We start from the raw sequence: 22,695 nt of genomic DNA on the forward strand, positions 1-22,695 counted from the left end.
TGCATTCAGCAGGACACTTAGTAAGTATAATAATGTAAAGTGAACAACAATTTATATACTGAAGGTTGTTGTTCATGTGGTATCTCCTCTTTCAAAGAGAGAAATGCTGTCTTATTTACCAGTTGCCATTGAAGGTGAAGGTTATGACAGCACCAAGTAAATGTAACTTATGACATATACATTTGTCACATTATCCTATCAGACAATTCCAGAAACAAGGGGGCACTGTGCCAATCAAGTTTCTACCATTGAATAATTTACCCCCACCAAAATTATAAAACGGCCCAGTGTCATTGTCTATGACTTGTCTTTTTTCCAATGTTCTATAGCTATCCATGTTGGTGTTCACAAGTTTGATAAAGATGAGGAAGGTCATTCATCGTTTATATGAATAGAATGATTGCAGATTTGCTAAAGTCATGACTTTCAGCTTTTATCATCCTAGCCAGATTAATGGGGATAACTCCCCTCATCATCTTCAAAAAATGACATGAAATCACAACCTCCTCTGCCATTAGTGAAGGGAGGGATGGGAAGTCCATTATTGGTGGCGTTGCAGGTCGATAGGGGGCAGATTTACATTATTGTCCCTAATGGTATTGACATTAGTTGACCATGGTACTCTGCTCCCAGAGGAAAGTGCCATACCCCAAATACATAAACAGCATTGCCTCCAAATATAAAATGAAAGGCAGGTCAGGTACAGTGCAGGAACGCAACTCTCTTCCTTTGCAAAATTGGACTTGCGTTCAGGTTGGGTGTTATAATGTCCTCAGTGGGTTTGGCGGAAGCAACTCGGACAATGGCTCAAAGATCATGGTGGGCCTTTCTCCATGAACCAATACAGTCCTTGTGCAGGAAATTCCAGGATCGTGCCCCAGCACTCTTGAAGGAACGGATGGTGTGTGACTTAGAGATGGGGATGCTCCCATGAGACTCTGAATCACGTTAGATTATTGTATTGTGTTTTTGACTAAGCTTTTGGTCATCTGCCCTAATCTCCCCTTATGTGGCGTAGTGTCAAATTTTGCTCCTAAATGCTCCTGTGAATTTCCTTGGGACATTTTATTATGGTAACATAAGAACATATGAATTCGGAGCAGGATTAGGCCACTCAGCCCCTCGAGCTTGCTCTGCCATTCTTAGATCATGGCTGATCTGATTGTAATCTCAACTCCACATTCCCACCCACTCCCAATAACCCTCCACCCCCTAGCTTATCAAGAATCTATCTAGCTCTGCCTGAAAAATATTGAAAGACACTGCTTCCACTGCCTTTTGAGGATGAGTTCCAAAGACTCGTGACCCTCAGAAAATATTTCTCCTCATCTCTGTCTTAAATGGGCGATACCTTATTTTTAAACAGTGACCGCTAGTTCTAGATTCTCCCACAAGAGGAAACATCCTCTCCGCTTCCTGCATAGACCCCTCAGGATCTTAAAGGTTTCAATCAAGTTGCCTCTTACTCATCTAAACTCCAGCAGATATGGGCCTAGACTGTCCAACCTTTCCTCATCAGACAACCCTCCCATTCCAGCTATTGGTCCAGCAAACATTCTCTGAACTGCTTCCAACGTAAAGACATATAAATATAAATACAAGTTGTTGGTGGAAAAATGCCTATTGAAAACTAGCTCCTAACTCAGCTTTCATGAGAGAGCACATTATGGGCAGTGATGTGTCATATGAACATTAAACTGGATATTTCTTCTGAAAAGAAGTGGAAATGTAAATTGGCCTCTGAATAGAAGGAATTGAGATACTGGGTAAACGCTGGGACTTACGGTTGAGTGAGCATTCACTCTTTTTGACAACTGAAAGAGTCTTAATTTCACAGAAATGCCATTGAATTTGAGGTGCAAGTCATGGGGCATCTGATGTGGACACCCAGGAGCAGTCCAACTGAAGTCGAGATAAATTTCAGGAAGCCTGGATTATTTATTACTCCATAGCCAAAGGGTAGGGATACCACTGTGACTAAATGTATTTCTGGAGGTTTCATCACATGACTTGCTCCCAAGCTCCAGCCATTAGCCAGCCAACGCATCCATCCTTGTCTTCCTACGCCAATTGGAAAGCAAAAAGACAGCCATTGTCAGCCAAACAGCCTTTTTACCCCACTTTCAGTATTTCTGTATCGGGTAAAGAAAAATGTTCAAAGAAAATTTAAAGAAAAAAGCAATCGTTTCCAATGTCCCGATAATTTTTCTACAGGGTTGCATGCAACAGTGTCCTGGAGATGAATCTTCAATTCCTGGAGACTCCAGGCCAATCCTGGAGGGTTGGCAACCCTAGGGTTCTGGGGTGAGTGGCAGATTGAGGCAAAATTTGTGAACCAAACACGGAAACAGGGGTGGATTCTAGCTGTTGTCTGGCCAGTATATCTTGATTTCCCCCCAAATAGGCCTTTAGTTGAAGCCGCGCTACATTGATATTAAAACAGAAGATACTGGAAATGCTCAGCAGGTCAGGCTGCATCTGTAGAGAGAGAAAAACAGAATTAACGGGCAGAATTTTCCGGTCGGTGTGCGGGCGCGGGCCCAACACGCCGATGCTTAAAATGACGCGTGATGACGCTGGTCGCGTGTCCCAATGCCATCGCAATATTTCGTTCGGTGGGTGCGCACCGGAGTTGGCTGTGCACCAGCCAAAATGTAAACGGCCTATTAAGGCCATTAAGAAATTAATTAAAGCACTTAAGAATGCTTGCCTGTCCAACCTTAAGGTTGGTGGGTAGGCGAAAAGCCCAAGCGGCCTTAATGTTTTTCGGGAAGCCTCATCACGAGTGGGATAGGGTTTCCTGAACCTTTTTTATTAAATAAAAAAAATAAATTTTCATTAATATAAAAACATGCCCCCACTCATGTGACAGTCACATGAGGGAGCATGTTTAAATACATTGTTAAATCTTTTCTGTAATCATTTTAATATCCATTCAATCTCCCTGAGGCAGCTCCGTGACTCAGGGAGATTGCTGCGCTCTTTGGCATTGGCCCCAGCTCTCCCTCCTCCCCCCCCCCCCGCCCACGCTACCGGCTGTGTATTATGCTGGGCAGGCCCCAATTGGTCCGCCCGTGTAAAATGGCGGCGCGGGTGGCGATCGGCTCCGCGCCCCCACCCCCACCCCCACTCCCGCCCAGCCTGCTCGCCATAGGAAAATCCTGGCCAATATTTCAGATCGATGACCTTTCATCAGAACACTGGTAGTTCTGTAGGACCTTAAGCGTTTATATGACATACAGGTATGTTTTGTTTATAATGTCCCTTGGTATTCAGCTTTAACAGAAATCTCTGCTTTTTGTGATGGCAAGAAGACGGTGATGGGTGTGGTGTAATAAGTCGGAAGAGGGAGTTTGTTCACTGGAAAGTACCAATGGGGAAGTAAAATGGTTTTGCTTCTGTGGCTTCCTCTGCAGTGACATAGCAAGGTTCCTTGAATTTAGCCTCAGAACATTAGACCCTATTGTCCCAGTGTGACATTCCCATTTCCTCCAGGAGTCCCTCTGGATATGATCTCCATTTTGGCTAATTTATGTTGTGTTGTAAACATTGGCCAGGGGCATAAGCCCATTAGGAACTGGGTGAGATGACTTCAACCAAAAACAGAGATTTGGCTTTTAGATCCCTTTTTTTGTTGAATTTAAAATCCAGCAACTATTTACATTTCATTTGTTTTGTTGTAAAGGTGACCCTCATCCAGGTGAGGTTTGATTTTGGCCTCCATGTTTAAGGAGTGGTATACTTATATTGGAAGCAGTTCAGAGAAGGTTGATTCCTGTATGGGATGCAAGGGGTTTTCATATGAGAAAATATTGACCAGGCTGGGGCTCTACTCATTGGAGGTTAGAAGAATGAGGTGACCTTCCTGAGATATATAAGATTCTGAGGGGGCTTGCCGGGGTAATGCTGAAAAGATGTTTCCTCTTTTGGGGAAATCTGGAACTAAGGGCCCAGTTTAGAATAAGGCATCTCCCATTTAAGACGGAGATGAGGCAGAATTTCTTCTCTCCAGACAGTCATTAATCTTTGGAACTCTTCTCCAGAGTGCAGTGGAGGCTGGGTCATTGAATATTTTTAAGGTTGATCTACAAAAGAGTCAAAGGCTATGTGGGCCTGGCAGGAAAGTGGAGTTGAGGTCATGATCAGATAAGATCTGATCTTATTGAACGGTGAACAGGCTTGAGAAGCTGAATGACCTATTCCTATTTCTTATGCTGTATCACAGGATGCTTCCAATGTCAGACATCCTGTGTCAGGTATCATGAACTGCTGTGTTAAGTAGAAGAGAAAGTAAAGCTCCTTTAACTCTGCCCAAACAATGCGCTTTAACTTGATCTTCAGAAGACCGTTTGTATGACATATCTCAGTTATCGTGTGGCTTTTCTGAATAGAAACTGCAAATCTAACGCCAGATGAGAGTTTGTCTGTACTGAGGTGCCCACGTAGACTGAAACTACCCAATCTCATTCCCCACAGGACCCTTATCGTCAGCAGACAAGAAGCCTTTAGCCCATTTTTCTAGACTGGATTTGAACTGGCCCAAAGGTGAAAAAACAAGGGGTTGAATGACTTAAAGATGTGTTGCACATAGATGACCACGTTCTCTTTGGTTGTTGGGCTTTGTCAAATGTGTAATGCAGCCATGTTGAATGCTTTAAGAGATTGGCTGAATAGGCTTGAGATTTTTTCACTTTCTTTCAAAGAGGAATTGAAAAACCTCTGCCCTTTACCTTACGGTAGTTTGTTGCGAATAGGGAAAACATTGAGATCCTTGTTCATTTTGCAGGTGCAGACTTGAGTTGTTTCAAAGAGCGAGTCATAAATGTCATTGTGATCCTCCATGGCCATATATAATTTGAGTGTAAAGCAGACATATATAATTTGAGTGTAAAGCAAGGCACTTGGATCCCTTTATCAGCAATAAATAGCACATTCACTGTTGAAAATTTATCCACATTATGCCAAACTACATGTTAATGTAACAAGGGAATGACTGTAACAATATTTCCATTATCTTCTGGAATGAATAGGCCTGTCAATCCTACAGAACAGGTTGAGTATAAGATGCCAAAGATGTACAGATTTGTGTACTGACTCACCTGACGATAATGTCATAAGTTTACATTGGGCTCCTTTTACCTGGAGCACTGAGCTGCAGTTGCTATGAATGTTTTTGTTTAATATGAAAATCTTGTCTTGGAGATCTAACTTCCCTTACTGGCTCCAGACAGTCTCTGAATTAACTCAACCAAAGATTCTGTTCTTGCTCAATAGTTTATCCCCAAGAAGTCATTCAGCTGAGAAAGTATGTGAAGATAGAATCTTCATTAACAAGAGTTATGTGCAATTCAGTGCCTATACAACTTTTTATGACTCAATGGGCCAACTCTTTAGATGATCACTTCACTGTATAAACTGTTCCATGACACCTTACCCAAGTAATTATTATTCAGGTCTGATCCCAGAATCACAGTGCAGAAGAGGCCCTTTGGCCCATCGAGCCTGCATTGACACGTGAGAAACACCTGACCCACCTATCTAATCCCATTTACCAGCACTTGGCCCATAGCATTGAATGTTATGATGTGCCAAGTGCTCATTCAGGTACTTTTTAAAGGATGTGAGGCAACCCGCCTCCACCACCCTCCCAGGCAGTGCATTCCAGACCGTCACCACCCTCTGGGTAAAAAAGTTTTTCCTCACATCCCCCCTAAAGCCCCTGCACCTCACCTTGAACTTATGCCTCCTTGTGACTGACCCTACAACTAAAGGGAACAGCTGCTCCCTATCCACCCTGTCCATGCCCCTCATAATCTTGTACACCTCGATCAGGTCACCCCTCAGTCTTCTCTGCTCCAACGAAAACAACCCAAGTCTATCCAACCTCTCTTCATAACTTAAATGTTTCATCCCAGGCAACATCCTGGTGAATCTCCGCTGCACCCCCTCCAGTGCAATCACATCCTTCCTATAATGTGGCGACCAGAACTGCACACATTACTCTAGCTGTGGCCTCACTAAGGTTGTATACAACTCCAACATTACCTTCCTACTTCTGTAATCTATGCCTCGAATGGTAAAGGCAAGTGTCCCATATGCCTTTTTCACCACCCCACTAATGTGCCCCTCCGCCTTCAGAGATCTACAGACACACACACCAAGGTCCCTTTGTTCCTCAGAACTTCATAGTGCCATGCCGTTCATTGAATACTTCCTTGTCAAATTACTCCTTCCAAAGTGTACCACCTCACACTTTTCAGGGTTAAATTCCATCTGCCAATTATCTGCCCATTTGACCATCCCATCTATATCTTCCTGTAGCTCAAGACACTCAACCTCACTGTTAACCACCCGGCCGATTTTTGTGTCATCCGCAAACTTACTAATCCTACCCCCCACATGGTCATCTATGTCGTTTATATAAATGACAAATAATAGGGGACCCAGCACAGATCCCTGTGGTATGCCACTGGACACTGGCTTCCAGTCACTAAAGCATCCTTCTGTTATCACCCTCTGCCTTCTACAACTAAGCCAATTTTGAATTCACCTTATCAAATTACCCCGTATCCCATGTGCATTTGCCTTCTTTATAGGTCTCCCATGTGGGTCCTTGTCAAATGCTTTGCTGAAATCCATATAAACTACATCAACTACACTACCCTCATCTACACACCTGGTCACCACCTCAAAAAATTCAATCAAATTTGTTAGGCATGACCTCACTCTGGCAAAGCCATGCTGACTATCCCTGATCAAACCTTGCCTCTCCAAGTGGAGATAGATACTCTCCTTCAGAACTTTCTCCAATAGTTTCCCTACCACTGATGTGAGACTCACTGGCCTATAGTTCCCTGGCTTCTCTCTACAACCTTTCTTAAATAGCGGAACCACATTAGCTGTTCTCCAGTCCTCTGGCACCTCCCCCGTGGCCAGAGAGGAATTAAAAATTTGGGTCAGAGCCCCTGCGACCTCCTCCCTTGCCTCCCTCAGCAGTCCGAGACAGTACCCAGATAGATACTGTCAGCAGAGTCTCTGAGGGGAACCATGGCAGAGTCCAATACTGAGCATACCTAAAGCTTGTACAGTCATTTTGCAGTAAGGCTGATCAGCTAGTGACCAGGGTCTTGGTGGCTTTCTCTTTCACTTCGTCCTGAATCAGAGGTAAAGGAACCAATAGGGACATGGCAGCTGATGCTTCCACACAGGTCAAGGGTAGAATATGAAACTCTCTGCTCTGAATGGTTCAGTACTATACTGCATGGTACTTTACCTAGTAAATCATTAGTTACATTTACTGTAGCAGAACAAATTTTGCACTAGCCAAAGTGCAGTTCAATACTTGGCCTAAGGCTACATTATCTCATTTAACATGTGGCTTAGGGAGGCGAGTGTAGTGTTCAAATGTTTTCCCCTCTGATGTACGATTGGCCTCAACAAATTGATTTGACCAATTGCAACTTGTATTCTCTTTCTGGCGACCTGTGCTGGAACGTGTAATTGTGCAGACGTGAGGTTGGGTGGGAATAGACTTTACTGTGGGGTCCTGGAGTAGGCTGTTTGGCTCTTTGGGCTCACCTCCATTCAGTTAGATCACGATGTCGTTAATTCCATTTTTTCTCACATTGGTTCCACGTATCTTAATACCCTTACAAACAAAACTTTATCAATCTCTGTTTGCAAATTTTCCTTTGATCCCCAGCCTCAACAGCTTTTTGAGGGAGCGAGTTCTAGATTTCCACTGCATTTTGTGTGAAGGAATGCTTCTTGATATCGCCCCTGAATGGCTTCGTTCTAAGTTGCACTCACTTGTCCTGAACTTGCTCATCAGACGAAATAGTTTCTCTCTCTCTGTCCCATCAAATCCTGCAATCATCTTAAAAAGCTTAATAATCTTCCATATGTGAGGGAATACAAGATTAGTCATAAGCCGAGCCTTAAATTAACCCTCTTAGCCCCAAAATCGTGCTGGCAAATCTTTGCTGCACCATTCCCCAGGGCCATTATCTCTTTTTTTTTAAAAAACATTCTTTCATGGGATGTGGGCATTGCTGGCAAGACATTTGTTGTCTTGTCAAGCATTTGTTGCCCATGCCTAATTGCCCTTGAACTGAGTGGCTTGCTAGACCATTTCAGAGGATGGTTAAGTCAACCACATTGCTGTGGGTCTGAAGACACAAGGATGGCAAATTTCAACCAGTGAACTAGTTGTATTTTTCCAACAATCGCTGATAGCTGTCATGGTCACAATCTTTATATTTCTTAATTTATTTATATTATGATCAGCTTTACATTCCAGATTTATTAATTGAATTTGAATTCCACCAGTTGCCATGATGTGATTTGAAGCCATATCCCCAGTCCATTAGCCTGACCCTCTGGATTACTAGTCCAGTGACATTGCCACTATGTCACTGTCCCCTTTTTTAAAAATTCATTCATGGGTGTGGGTGTTTCTGGCTAGGCCAGCATTTATTGCTCATCCCTAATTGCCCTTGAGAAGTGGTGGTGAGCTGCCTTCTTGAACCGCTGCAGTCCATGTGATGTAGGTACGCCCACCGTGCTGTTAGGAAGGGAGTTCCAGGATTTTGACCCAGCAACGGTGAAGGAACGGCGATATATAGTGTGTGGTTTGGAGGGGAGCTTCTAAGTGGTGGTATTCCCATGTGTCTGCTGCCCCTGTCCTTCTAGATGGTAGTGGCTGTGGGTTAGGAAGGTGCAGTCTAAAGAGCCTTGGTGAGTTCCTATGGAATATCAGTTTGATATTTACTGTCAGGCTACAATCTGGTTGAATTATATGTATCTAATGCCAAACTAGCTAAAATCAGGTAAGTTGTGGAAAGTACAAATCAAAGTAAACCAGTTTGTATTGAATTCTATCTGACTTTGGGGTTCATCCCTTTATCTGAAATAGGTGAATGACCATCGTTTCCATCATTACCTCTTTCAAGCGTTACTTACATGCCAGATCAGAATTGTAGTTTGTTTAATCTTTGTTTTGCAGAGAGAATGCAGAGCTGCTGGAGGAAGCCAAGAAGATGGAAATGGCAAAATTCCGTTACATACTCCCAGTGTATGGGATCTGCAAGGATCCAGTGGGACTAGTCATGGAGTACATGGAGACTGGATCCCTGGAAAAACTGCTGGCCTCAGAAGTATTACCATGGGAACTGCGTTTCCGCATCATCCATGAAACAGCGGTGGGCATGAATTTTCTTCACTGCATGTCCCCACCCTTACTGCATCTGGACCTGAAACCTGCAAACATACTGCTGGATGCACACCATCATGTCAAGGTAAGGGATGAAAATCTAACAGAAGAGTTTCATTTTCTGCTTTTACATAACTTTTGTTTTTTCCCATTCTCTCTCCCTCTCACTGTGTATTCCAATCCCATTCTCCCTCCTACTGTGTATTCCAATCCCATTCTCTCTCCCTCTCACTGTGTATTCCAATCCCATTCTCCCTCCTACTGTGTATTCCAATCCCATTCTCCCTCCTACTGTGTATTCCAATCCCATTCTCCCTCCTACTGTGTATTCCAATCCCATTCTCTCTCCCTCTCACTGTGTATTCCAATCCCATTCTCTCTCCCTCTCTCTCTGTATTCCAATTCCATTCTCCCTCCTACTGTGTATTCCAATCCTATTCTCCCTCCTACTGTGTATTCCAATCCCATTCTCTCTCCCTCTCATTGTGTAATCCAATCCCATTCTCTCTCCCTCTCACTGTATATTCCAATCCCATTCTCTCTCCCTCTCACTGTGTATTCCAATCCTATTCTCTCTCCCTCCTACTGTGTATTCCAATCCCATTCTCTCTCCCTCCTACTGTGTATTCCAATCCCATTCTCTCTCCCTCCTACTGTGTATTCCAATCCCATTCTCTCTCCCTCTCACTGTGTATTCCAATCCCATTCTCTCTCCCTCTCTCTCTGTATTCCAATCCCATTCTCCCTCCTACTGTGTATTCCAATCCCATTCTCCCTCCTACTGTGTATTCCAATCCCATTCTCTCTCCCTCTCACTGTGTATTCCAATCCCATTCTCTCTCCCTCTCACTGTGTATTCCAATCCCATTCTCTCTCCCTCCTACTGTGTATTCCAATCCCATTCTCTCTCCCTCCTACTGTGTATTCCAATCCCATTCTCTCTCCCTCCTACTGTGTATTCCAATCCCATTCTCTCTCCCTCCTACTGTGTATTCCAATCCCATTCTTTCTCCCTCCCGCTGCATAACCCAATCCCATTCTTGCGTTTCTCCTGTTGTGACCCAACCCCATATATCATTCCATATATCATGGCTGGAGGCAGCCACATATCTGGTGTATGCTATTCCTTCCCATTTGTTCCGGTCTCTGCTCAGCATTTTCCCTAGCGATAACAGATTCTGTGGGAAATTGTTGGTTATAATCATGAGGCACAAGAAGTAGCCATTTGGCCCATTGTGCTTTTGTTGGCCCTTTGAATGTGACTAATTTGATAGGGCTTTCATTCTGACCTTGCCCCTTAGCCCAACAAAATTTTCCTTTTCAAGTACATATCCAATTGGGCTTTGCAAATTACTGAATCTGCTTCTATCACCCTTTTAGGTAGTGCATTCCATATCTCACTGTGTTTAAAAATAAATATACTTCTCATCTTCCCAATGGTCCTTTTGCCAAGTATCTTCAATCTATCCCCTTTGACTACTGACCTCCAGTTCCTCCTTATTTACTTGATCAAAACCCCTCATAATTTTGAATACCTCTATTAAATCTCTCCTTAATCTTCTCTGCTCTTAGGTTAAATGATTCCAGTCCCAAGCAAGTCATAGAATTCTGTGGCATACTGTGTCCTATGTTGCATTGCTACTTGAAAATGTTTTATAAGTGTTTTGATTTCCCGTTAAAAGAACGTTTAGCAAAAACGTACTCGGGGGGAGAAAGTAAAGAGCATATGACATTGAAACAGCCTAACAAATATCCCAATCTTCTCATCGATAATACATAATACTTTCCATTTAATACTGGCTGTAGAAAAAGTAACCTAGTTTTTCTGTTGTTGAAATGTCAACTATTTTCATTCGTCGTTCACAAACTCTTAACTGGCTCTTCTGCTGCTGAAACCTTCCATAACATTGCCTGACTCTATCCCTGCCTCAGCTAATCTGCTGCTGAAACCATCATCCATGCCTTTATTACCTGTAGAATTGACTATTCTAATGCAGCCCTTTCTGGTCTCCCACATTCTGCTCTCCATAAACTTGCAGTCATCCAAAATTCTGCTGTCCTTGTCGTAACTCGCACCAAATCCTGTTCACCTGTTTTCCATCATCGCTGACCTAACCCTAGTTAGGCAAGGCTTTGATTTTAAAATTCTCATCTTTGTTTCCAATCCCTCCAAGGCCTCACCCTTCCATGTTTCTGTAACCTTCTCCTGCCCTACAGCCCTTTAAGACACCTGCACTCCTCTAATTCTGGCCTCTTGAGCGTACTCAGGTTCAATTGCTCCACTATTGGTGGCTGTGCCTTCAGCTGCCTGTAGGCCCTAAGTGCTAGAATTCCCACTCTAGCCCTCTCCACCTCTCTGCCTTGCTTTCCTCCTTTGATGCTCCCTAAAACTTACCTTATTGACCAAGCTTTGGATCATCTGCCCTAACATCTCCTATTCCTGGTTTGGTATCAAGTTCTTTTTTTGTAATGTGCCAATGGAGCACCTTGGGACTATGTTAAAGGCAGTATATAAATACATGTTGTAAATTAACCCCTTTCTCTGTATAGATCTCAGACTTTGGTTTGGCGAGATGGAATGGATTGTCTAACACGCAAGACATCAGTATGGATGGTTTTTGTGGTACGATTGCTTACCTGCCTCCGGAACGTTTACGGCAGAAGAGGAATTCTGACATTAAGCATGATGTATACAGGTTAGACATTTTCCTCCTTACCCTTAATGAAGGCTTGTATAATAAAAATAAATGGTCTGGGTAGCAAAAGATGGCACTTTCTGTTGGAGCCATCATTTTTGTTTTGGCTGTAGGTGCGTTGAGCATGTGGTTTTTGGACAGTGCTATCCCATACATGTCTTCTACCAGCAGAGGTTATCTTTCTTAAAAAAAAAAACCTTGACCATTTCCAGCTCTGGAAATGGTCCTCCGCAAATCTCACCATAAATTCCCCAGGGGTTTTCTCACCAAACAACCGGGTCAATTTCACTCCTTATCTGCCCTTGTTTCAAATGAAATTCAAGTGGAATTTAAAATACTGTGAGAGTTGCTGCTTGGGAGTATTTTACAATGAGATATCAGTAATGCTGTTGCAGCTAGCTGGAGGTGTTAATATGGCCTGCTTGGCTTAAAAGAGGAAGCTTAGTATGCCCTGCTTGGCTTAAAAGAGGAAGCTACCTGTTAATTTCTTCAATGTCAAAATTTTCATGAACAGTTCTCTTAGATATTTCAATGGCTCTCTAATTGTTTTTTTCCCCCCATTGCAGTTTTTCCATCGTCATCTGGGGGATTTTAACACAGAAGAAGCCTTTTGCAGGTATGTACTGTGATAGGTTCCCTTTTCCTGTAGATGTATCTGAGGTTGAAAGAACTTTGCTCCAACAACACAGACACTTCATGCTTTTAAAGGCAAAAAATTTCAATTAAATAGGCCACTTTATCTGCTCTGTCCAGTGAAAGCCAGATTGCCATCTTTGAGCTGTATATGGAAAAGTTCTTTTTAGGACCTGTGCTATGACTGATGACGCCTCCTTTCTTACCGTTATCTTGGGCTCTGTTCTGGCCCCTATTTTGTTCCTCCTTCTTAACAATCATCTTCCCCACTCTGTATTCAGCCTGTTTACTGACGCTTCCACTCTCTCTGTTTATTAACTTCCTTCAGCGTGCAACCAACCTTCATTCTTCATATGACACAGTTTTTAAAAAAAAAACATGAAAAATCGGCCATGTTTACTGTACGTTGCTAATTTTCCTGATGTGGTGGTGGTGGCCTTGTTCTTGGTAGCGAGAGTTTTTACTTGCCAATATCTTGCTAACCCACTTGAATGGCCATTACTACATTAGAGGCACATATCAAGCAGAGATGGTAAGAGTGGCAGATTTCCAAGCAGTTAAGATTTAATGACAATGCAGCAATTCCCACAGTCAATTTTTCTTTTCCTGTGCTATGCCATAAATTATGAAATCTATTGGCTTCTAGAATTTTCCACAACCTGAGTTGCAGTCTAACACCATCTGGCCTGCTGTGTATTTCCAGAATTTTCTGCTCTTATGCCAAAAAACCATTACAAAATTGTACCCTTTCCCTGAATCGCGAGAGCTTGATCTTCTGGGAATAAAGCCATTTGAGATCAAAGCAGGTACATGCGATGAGGACTGCTGATCATGTGATAATAAAACCAATACAGCCTGTTCTGGGTTATAAATTCTGTAAACCTCATGCCTGTCAATGAAGTAATAAAAAATATTCTTTGTTTCAGTGCCACAAGAATCTATCTCTCTCAAATCCAAAGAACATCTCCTACCTCATGTTGCTAAATCCACCCTTACAAATTTGACATCAATTGACATTCTTAGCCTCATGATCATCTTTTATCATATTCATTCGTTCTTGTATCTCCTCTATTCCAAAAGCTCCAAAAAAACCAATCTATCCAAAATTTGAAAAATGTTTCCATATCTGGATGACTATAACATTGTTTTAGCTCGCCTGGGCAGCTTAGAAAACAATTGTTGTCTGATGGTGAAGTCTCTTTCATGATCTCTCACTCTCACAGTTGGACACCCACACGTTGCTCTGACCTTACTTCTCATGTTGCAGTCTGTTCTCGTGCTATCGTACACTCACTAACACGTGGCCAAATGTACACATCTGTCCTAACCTATACTTTTTCCCATTCTCTGTTGGAATCCGGACTTTGAGTTCACTTTTTTCCAGGATATAGCACTTGTGGAACTCTTTAATATCTTCTACTCATACCTTCAAAACCGTGTTGATTACTACTGGCAGATTGACCTTGCCTCACCTCAACGTTTTTCAAATTAGGTGCAGTCCTGCACTTTGGCCTATGATCTTTCATCTGTGTTAAAGGGGAAAAATGCGTAATGCACTTAGTATCTAAATTGCATCCTGATTTATTGATTTCTATTGGCAAATCATTTTTGGGTTACACTGGATAACCATTGGTACATCATTTATTGATGAGCCATTTCTTTGGACTCCTATCCTCTGGAAAAATATTAAAATTTCCTGAAATTTGGCTTTGAAGTCCATTTTTAGTATTAATTGGACAATATTAGTTAACATTGAAGAGTGGAACACCTTTTTTTTAGTTTTGGGATTCACCCATTAGGTGTTAAAGTCAATCATGATCAGTGTAAATCTCCTTTTACTCTTTTCTCAATAAATGTGCCCAGCTGCAATCTCAGACAGGCACCCCCTACTGTAACTGTGTAATATTTTACATGCTAGACATCCGCATTAATTGGACCACTGCGAATTCAGCCATACTTCTTATGGTGTGCCCTAACTCATTTCATGTAGGATCCTTAAAGGGGAGACTGTCTCATGGTTTTACCTGGGTTTGAATACAGGAGCCAAAGGTGCAAGATGAACTCTTATTCCAATACATCATCAAGCTCCTGGCTGTAATAAATTGTTTTCACTCTATTAGCCGCACCGTGATGTAAGAGTGTTGTCGTGTGTTATCAAGCATTCTGATGTTTTTGATTATATCTGTTTTACCCAGTTGATTGCCTTTATATTTAGAAGCAAGTGTGCTATGAGCTCAAACCCAATCTGGAGGATGAGTATACACAGCCCATGCCACTATCCTTGTGCAGCACTCAGAGCTTTGGCCTTTTGGAGAAATCGCAGGATCAAAGAGTGGTTACAGCACAGAAGAAGGCCATTCAACCCATCTTGTCAGTGCCAACTCTCCATAGGAGTAACTTAGTTTGTGCCATTCCCCCGCCTTCTCCCCATAGTCCTGCACATTCTTCCTTTTCAGATAATAATCGAATTACTTCTTCAATGCCTCAGTTGAACCTTCCTCCATCACACTCAGGCAGTGCAATCCAGATTCCAACCATCACTACATGAAAGAGTTTTTCCTCAAGTCGTCATTACTGCTTTAGCCAATTACTCTAAATCTGTGGCCTCTGGTTCTAGATTCTTCTGCCAACATGAACAATTTTCCCTGTCTACCTTGTCCTGATCCTTATGATTTTGAATGCATTTATTGGACCTTCACTGAGGAAAACAATCCCAACTTCTCCAATCTATCCATGTAACTGATCTTTCTTATCCCTGGGATCATGCTTGTGAATCTTTTCCGCACTCTCTCTAATGCCTTCACATCTTGAGCAGGAAGTCTTTCCAATGTTGTAACCAAGGTTCATCCAGTGACTGACTAACATATTCAGTGGTACCAACCAGCTTCTTCATGAGAGCAGATGTAGAATGGTTCCTGTTTCTCTACATAAATTTCTGGACTTCAAATATAAAGTGCTTTGAGATGTGATAAATGATTAATTAAATGCAAGGGTTATGATTTATCCAAAACTGTACTGATGTATTTTTCTCAATTTTTTTTTAGCCGAAACAAATATTCTGCACATTATGGTCAAAGTAGTGAGTGGCCTTCGTCCTGATCTATCATCGATTCCTAAATCTAGGCCTCCAGCGTGCAAGAGTTTATTAAAACTGATGCAACGATGCTGGAAGGAGGCTCCCAGTGACCGCCCAACATTTCAAGGTAAACCTTACTTTAAAATTAGACAGTGTATTGGCCATAAATAGCATGCAAGCAAAACAGGGTTACAGGAAATAATCTTCATCCCACTGTGTCCATAAACTATTTTGAACAGCTTCTGTTAATCCCCTCTCATTGCACCAGCGGTTTGTTTTTTTTTCCTGACGTCAACGATTCATCTGGCCCCTGTGACCTACACTCGCTGCCAATTATGGCCAGTTTTGTACTGTGCACTTGTGCCTATTAGGAACTGAACTGAGATTGAGCCATCTTGTGCGTGTGTGTGTATAGAGGGAGAGAGAGATTTCTATCCCACTAGTTTGCTGTCGTCTCAGAGGTCAAAGGTATGTTGGCATATTGCCATTTCATCTTGCCCATTGTACCAACCTATCCCAATGAACCACTGCTTTCATTTCTCCCTCTTAACCATGCCAGTCCAGTTAGTGTATGTTTGAAAATAAGTGTTATTTTAAAGGCACAATATGCAAAGAAGCCTAATAACACATTTTATTTTATCTTTAAAGAAATTACTTCAGAAACTGAAGAACTTAGCACCAAGCCACAAGAAATGGCACAAGAGAAACCACAAGAACAGCCTTTGGATTCTGGCCAAACCCATAAGGCAAATAAAAAGGTAAAACTTACTTAATTATGTTTTTGCTTTAAAGTAGGTGGATTGAGTCAAGTTGGAACAACTCTGAGAAGCCCCAGCTGAGACTGAGTTCTCAAGACTTGAGCCCAAACTTGTTGACATAATTTACTAGACGTTTCCTGAATAGACTAACCTAGATTGGGAAATGCTACTTCCTGCTTAGTCAGGAGTACAGGGACAACTTGTACACCAAACCTGAGATCATCATGACTGGCTTGTTAGTTGGCTTGCCAAAGACATTTGAATTTCAAAAGCAATTGTAAGCTGTCTCATTCCCAGTTTCACCCCCCAACCCCACCCCTCCCCCACTTTTCCCAAAGGCAGTACATCTCTACAGAGTACAATTGAAGCCCCAGCAGTCCTCTAATATCTTGTTCAGGTAGCCATTCTTCATGTTAGTCCAGACGATCAGTGTGGATATACATGTCCATGCCCATACTCTCCTTCATTCCAATACAGCCGTTTAGGAGGGGCTACTAAATAATGCTCAGATTGGGAACATTTTCCCCCTGCTCCTGAAGAAATCAAGTTTACTAACATTGTAGTTTAATCAGCAACGTAGTATTATTCTTTCATGGGATGTGGGTGTCACTGGCTAGGCCAGCATTTAATGCCCATTCCTAATTGCCCTTGAGAGGGTGGTGATGAGCAGTATTTTGGACTGCTGCAGTCTGTGGTTTAGGTACATCCACAGTACTGTTCAGGGGGTGGGGGAGTTCCAGGATTTTGATATAGCAACAGTGAAGGAATGGCGATGTAGTTCCATGGCAGGGTGGTGTGTGGCTTGGAGGGGATCTTGAAAGTGGTGGTGTTCCCATGCATCTGCTGTCCTTGGCCTCCTTTTTGGTAGAGGTCATGAGTTTGGCAGGTGCTGTTGAAGGAGCCTTGGTGAGTTGCTGCAGTACATCTTGTAGGTGGTACACACTGCTGCTACTGTGCATCAGTGAATGTTTAAGGTGGTGATGGGATGCCAATCAATTGGCCGGCTTAGTTTTGGATTGTGTTTAGCTTCTTGAGTGTTGTTGGAGCTGCACTCCTCCAGGTAAGTGGAGAGTATTCCGTCACTCTTCTGACTTGTGCCTTGTAGCTGGTGGACAGACTTTGGAGAGTCAGGAGGTGTCATTTGCTGCAGAATTCCCAGCCTCTTACTTGCTCTTGTAACCAGAGTATTTAATTGTTTGGTCCAGTTCAGTTTCTGGTCAATGGTAATGTCCAGGGTGATGATGATGATTAGCGAAGATAATGCCATTGAATGTCATGGGAAGATGGTTTAATTTTCTCGTGTTGGAGATGGTCATTGCCTGACACTTGAATCCAAAGTCAAAAACTGCCTTTAATTTATCAATAATTTGGTGCCTTTACTCCACCCATAAAAGTGGTTGGTGTGGGAAAGGCAGGCCATGCTAGTGAAATAGGAGGTGCTTCTGAAATTAAGGTTACCATATATTAATACAAAAGTAAAATACTGTGGTTGCTGGAGATCTGAAAGGAAAACAAATGGTGCTGGAAATACTCAGCAGGTCAGGCAGCATCTATGGAGAGAAACAGAGTTGATCATTTAGGTCAAGGAGACAATAGTTCTGACAAGAGGTCATCCACCTGAAAGGTTAACTCTGTTTCTCTCTCTCCACAGTTGCTGCCTGACCTGCTGTGTATTTCCAACAGTTTTTGGTTTTTATTACGATATATTATTGAATTTCAGTGCAGATACTCTGCATCTAACTATTGCTGCAGTTGTTGCTGCCATAAATGGTAAAATATGCCTCCCCTCAGCACATTCCTTGCTCTTGTTGAGCACAGGATTGAGGGGGGAAACACACCCACAAAATCTTGTATCAATCTAGAACTTGAGCACATGATCTACACTGATATTTCGCTCTAGTACTGGAGGAATGTTGCATTATCAGAGATGTTTGGGCATCTTTTCAGGTGGACATTAGAAATTAACTGACACTTTGAAGAAGAGCAGGGGACTCTTCCAATATTGTGACAAACATTATTCCCTCAACCAAAAACACTGAAACATATTATCTGGCAACTGATTATTCCTATTTGTGGAGGTTCCTGGGCTACTTACAGCAGGCATAACATAGGGGCATTGAAAAAATTGTACCCCCCCCCCCCCCCCCCCAGCTTTTTGTTTTTGAATGATTCAGTTCATTAGCCAAATATTTTAGGGGTGGGTGGTGGGTGTGCTGATGGTGAAGAAATGGCTGTTTGACTGGCAGTCAAGAATCACCCAACTGGTTACTGAAGATTATTTTCAGGTGATGCCAAGACAGAAAGTAATGTGAAATCTCCATGAATACATTCACCCAGAGTTGACAATCCAACCCACAGGTTGTTCCATGGCCCAGTTTAGCCAAATGTTGCACAATAGATTCAAGAAACATAACACAAGCTTGAACCACTGCCCAATTACACATGTTAGAAACATGATATTCTAAATTTCTCCTTTCATCTTGGCTACTGGTCAAAGTAATGAAAGGCATATATTAAAGGAATGAAATGAGTGGAACAACACAACGTAATAATTGTACAATGGCAAGGGTCACTCAATCATAGTTTCACCATATTAGTCAAGCATTATTTCCAGCAATGTTCTCAAACAGTTCTCTTCGAGCATTACCCTGCCTAGTTTTGCATCCTTAGAAAGGTAGAGGCCAAAGGAGAGAACATTGTGCACAGTCAGTACACTGTTCATCTGGCTTTCATCCAATCTATATATTACATGACGTGTTCTTATTTTACTCTCAGGATCCACCAGTAGAAGTTGAGCAGCCAGTGCAGAAACAGCAATCCAAGCAGGTCTCTGACAGTGAAGAATGCAGCCTTTCCCAACTGTTGTCCCAGCTAGACTTGGGCTTTGAATCGGCTGGAAATGAATGCCCAGCGAGTGGGGAGATGGCTGACAGCAAAAAGAGACTGTCTGGGATCTCCTCCATTGACTCTGCATTCTCATCCCAAGGATCCATATCGTTATCTTTTGGGAAGGAAGCTGGAGGAATCGGTAAGTTTTTTTTTTCTTAAAAAACGTTGCAACAAGGTGATGCTTTGTTAGCCTGACTATTGGTCATCCATTGCAGTGATTCCCAAGATAAAAGCAAAATACGCGAGTGCAGGAAATGTGGATTAGTGACAGAAAATGCTGGAAAAACTCAGCATCTGTGGAGAGAGAAACAGAGTTAATGTTTCGAGCCTATACAACCCTTCTTCAAAACTGAAGAGAAGGAGAAGTATAATGGAATTTATACTGTTTAAGGGAGGTGGGGCAGGTGAAGCTGGGAGGGAACGCCAGCGATAGGTGGAGGCTAAGGAGAGATTGACAAAGATGTCATGGACAAAAGGACGAAGGGAGAGTTAATGGTAGTGGTAAGGGCTAAAGAGGGTGATGATAGTGGCATAAATGTAAAAAAGCAGAATGTGTTAATAGCAGAACAAGAGTCAGCACACTGTGAAAGAATAGCATGGAACAAATGACAGATGGCCCTTTTGGGGGTGTGGTGGAGGGAGGGGTTGACGGGGGGGAAAAAAGGATAAAAAAAGGGATATACAAGGAGATAAAAAAAAAATGAATAAATGAATAAAAATAAATATAAATTAAAAATAAGTAGATAAAAAAAATTAAAAAGGGATTAAAGAAGAGGTGAAGATAGAGGAGACAATTCAAGATCTGAAGCTGTTGAATTCGATGTTAAGTCCAGAAGGCTGTAAGGTGCCTAGTCGGAAGATGAGGTGCTGTCCCTCCAGTTTGCGTTGGGCTTCACTGGAACATTGCAGCAGGCCAAGGATGGACATGTGGGCATGAGAGCAGGGTGGTTTGTTGAAATAGCAACCGACAGGAAGGTCTGGGTCACGCTTGCGGACAGACCGAAGATGTTCCCGGGCAGTGATTCCCAAAATGTTTTATCCCCTTAAAAGTGCTAACTCATGGCTGGAGCATGGCTGCAACTGCCCTTTGCATCTGCCTTCTGCTGTATGATCCTGGGCTCTAAGTGTTGACCGGGAGCTTGACCATTGGAGTTATCACAGCTGACTTGCCTTGTCCGAGCTCACGTTTTTCCAATGGAGGAGATTACAGATTGTGGTTGGAAGTGGGAACGCTCCTTATTTGTTTTCTTCCTTCCCTTGTTGGGAAGTTTGTAGAACCACTTGTCATCTCAAAAATAAAAGCCAAGAATAAATTGTAAAGCATCTGGTATGCGTGCCTCAGTACCGCACCCTAAGGAGCATTTATATCCACAGAGACATTATGGATAATTAAGTTGCAATCTGAATGAGCCACAGGGCTAGGAATTCATTGTTTTCATTGTCATCCAGTCAGGAATATTTTGTATTTGGCTAGCGAACTGTTTTGGCAGCCATGGTTACCGGGATCAACAACAATAGCTTAGTTCTTTCAATTGGCTTTAACATAATTCACGCTGGAGACAAATGGCCAACAATCTGTGACTTTGCTAAGAACAGTCCTGCCTCTTAATTGTACAAGTTAAAACATACAACCTATTTAAATTGCATTGTGACCCAATGGACTTCTACAGAAATGTGCTTCTGAAGTACATTTATTGTAGGTGTAGGGCCTTAAGTTATGGTGGTTTTCCAAATTCTGATTTCTTTTTTACACTTTTCATGGGATGCACACATAGCGGGCTAGGCCAGTATTTATTGCACATCCCTAATTGCCCTTGAGAAGCTGGTGGTGAGCTGCCTTCTTGAACTGTTGAAGTCCAGGTGTAGGTACACCCACAGTGGTGTTAGGGAGAGTGTTCCAGGATTTTGACCCAGCGACAGTGAAGGTACGGCGATATATTTTCAAGTCAGGATGGTGAATGACTTGGAGGGGAACTGCCAGGTGGTGGTGTTCCCATGTGTCTGCTTCCCTCGTTCTTCTAGATGGTAGAGATAATGGGTTTGGAAGTTGCTGTCAAAAGAGCCTTGGTGAGTTGCTGCAGTGCATCTTGTAGATGGTACACACTGCTGTCACTGTGCGTCGGTGGTGGAGGGAATGAATTTGAAGGTGGTGGATGGGTTGCCTAACGAGCGGGCTGCTTTGTTCTGGATGGTGTTGACCTTCTTGAGTGTTGGAGCTGCACTCATCCAGGCAAGTGGAGTGTATTCCATCACATTCCTGACTTGTGCCTTGTAGATGATGGACAGGCTTTGGAGAGTCAGGAGGTTCATTGGCTTCATGCAGTTGAAACTATGGTGAGGGGCTATTTTGATAATACTCAATAGCTAAACTGCAAGTTCAATGTATTAGATCATGGACAGAATTTTACGGACTCCATTGGTGGGCCCATAAAAACCTGTGAATTTCTAACATCAGTGGTAGGGAAACTATTTGAAAAAAGTTCTGAGAGACAGGGTTAATCTCCACTTGAAGAGGCAGGGATTAATCAGGGATAAGTCAGCATGGCTTTGTCAGGGGGAGATCATATCTAACAAATTTTATTGAGCTTTTCGAGGAGGTGACTAGTTGTCTAGATGAGGTTAGTGCAGTTGATGTAGTCTACATTGACTTTAGTAAGACTTTTGACAATGTCCCACATGGGACAATGGTCAAGAAGGTAATAGCCCCTGGGATCCAGGGCAATTTGGCACATTAGATCCAAAATTGGCTTAGTGGCTGGAGGCAAAGGGTGATGATTGAAAGTTATTTTTGCGATTGGAAATCTTTGATGAATGGTGTACCATTCAGGGATCACCGCAGGGATCGGTGCTGTTTGTAGAGTACATTAATGATTTAGATGTGAATATAGGAGGTGTGATCAGTAAGTTCACAGATGACACGAAAATTACTGGGGTGTAAATAATGAAGGATGAGAGGAGTGAATAGTGAAGTATGAGAGGAGATCTAATTGAGGTATATAAGATGCTAAAGGGGATAGACAAAGTAGACATGGTTGCCCCCTTCTGGGGCATTCTAGAACAAGAGGCCATAGTTTTAGGCCAAGGGGTGATAGATTTAAACGGAGATGAGGAGGAATTACTTTTCTCAAAGGGTTGTGAATCCGTGGAATTCACTACCTCAGAGTGCAGTGGATGTCGGGATGCTGAATAAATTTAAGGAGGAAATAGATTTTTAATGAGTAACGGGTTGAAAGGTTGTGGGGAGAGGGCGGGAAATTGGAGTTGAGGCCGAAATTAGATCAGCCGTGATCGTAATGAATGGCGGGGCAGGCTCGAGGGGCTGAATTGCCTACTCCTCTTAGTTCTTATGTTCTATTGAGGAGGAAAGCCTTAGATTACAGGACGAAACAGATGTGCTGGTAAGATGGGCAGAGCAGTGGCAAATAGAATTCA

General features: G+C 42.6%; 1 protein-coding gene across 1 annotated transcript in view; it reads left to right on the plus strand.

Annotated features, from left to right (window-relative positions):
- Positions 1 to 22,695, plus strand: part of ripk4 (receptor-interacting serine-threonine kinase 4) — a 48,865-nt gene that overhangs the window by 20,843 nt on the left and 5,327 nt on the right. The window contains exons 2-7 of the mRNA XM_041212054.1: positions 9,005 to 9,296; positions 11,762 to 11,907; positions 12,474 to 12,523; positions 15,585 to 15,743; positions 16,265 to 16,374; positions 19,150 to 19,402. Coding sequence (XP_041067988.1) covers positions 9,005 to 9,296; positions 11,762 to 11,907; positions 12,474 to 12,523; positions 15,585 to 15,743; positions 16,265 to 16,374; positions 19,150 to 19,402 — 1,010 coding nt within the window. The remainder of the gene's footprint in view (positions 1 to 9,004; positions 9,297 to 11,761; positions 11,908 to 12,473; positions 12,524 to 15,584; positions 15,744 to 16,264; positions 16,375 to 19,149; positions 19,403 to 22,695) is intronic.

This window comes from Carcharodon carcharias, chromosome 18, assembly GCF_017639515.1.
Source record: "Carcharodon carcharias isolate sCarCar2 chromosome 18, sCarCar2.pri, whole genome shotgun sequence".
Lineage (NCBI taxonomy): Eukaryota > Metazoa > Chordata > Chondrichthyes > Lamniformes > Lamnidae > Carcharodon > Carcharodon carcharias.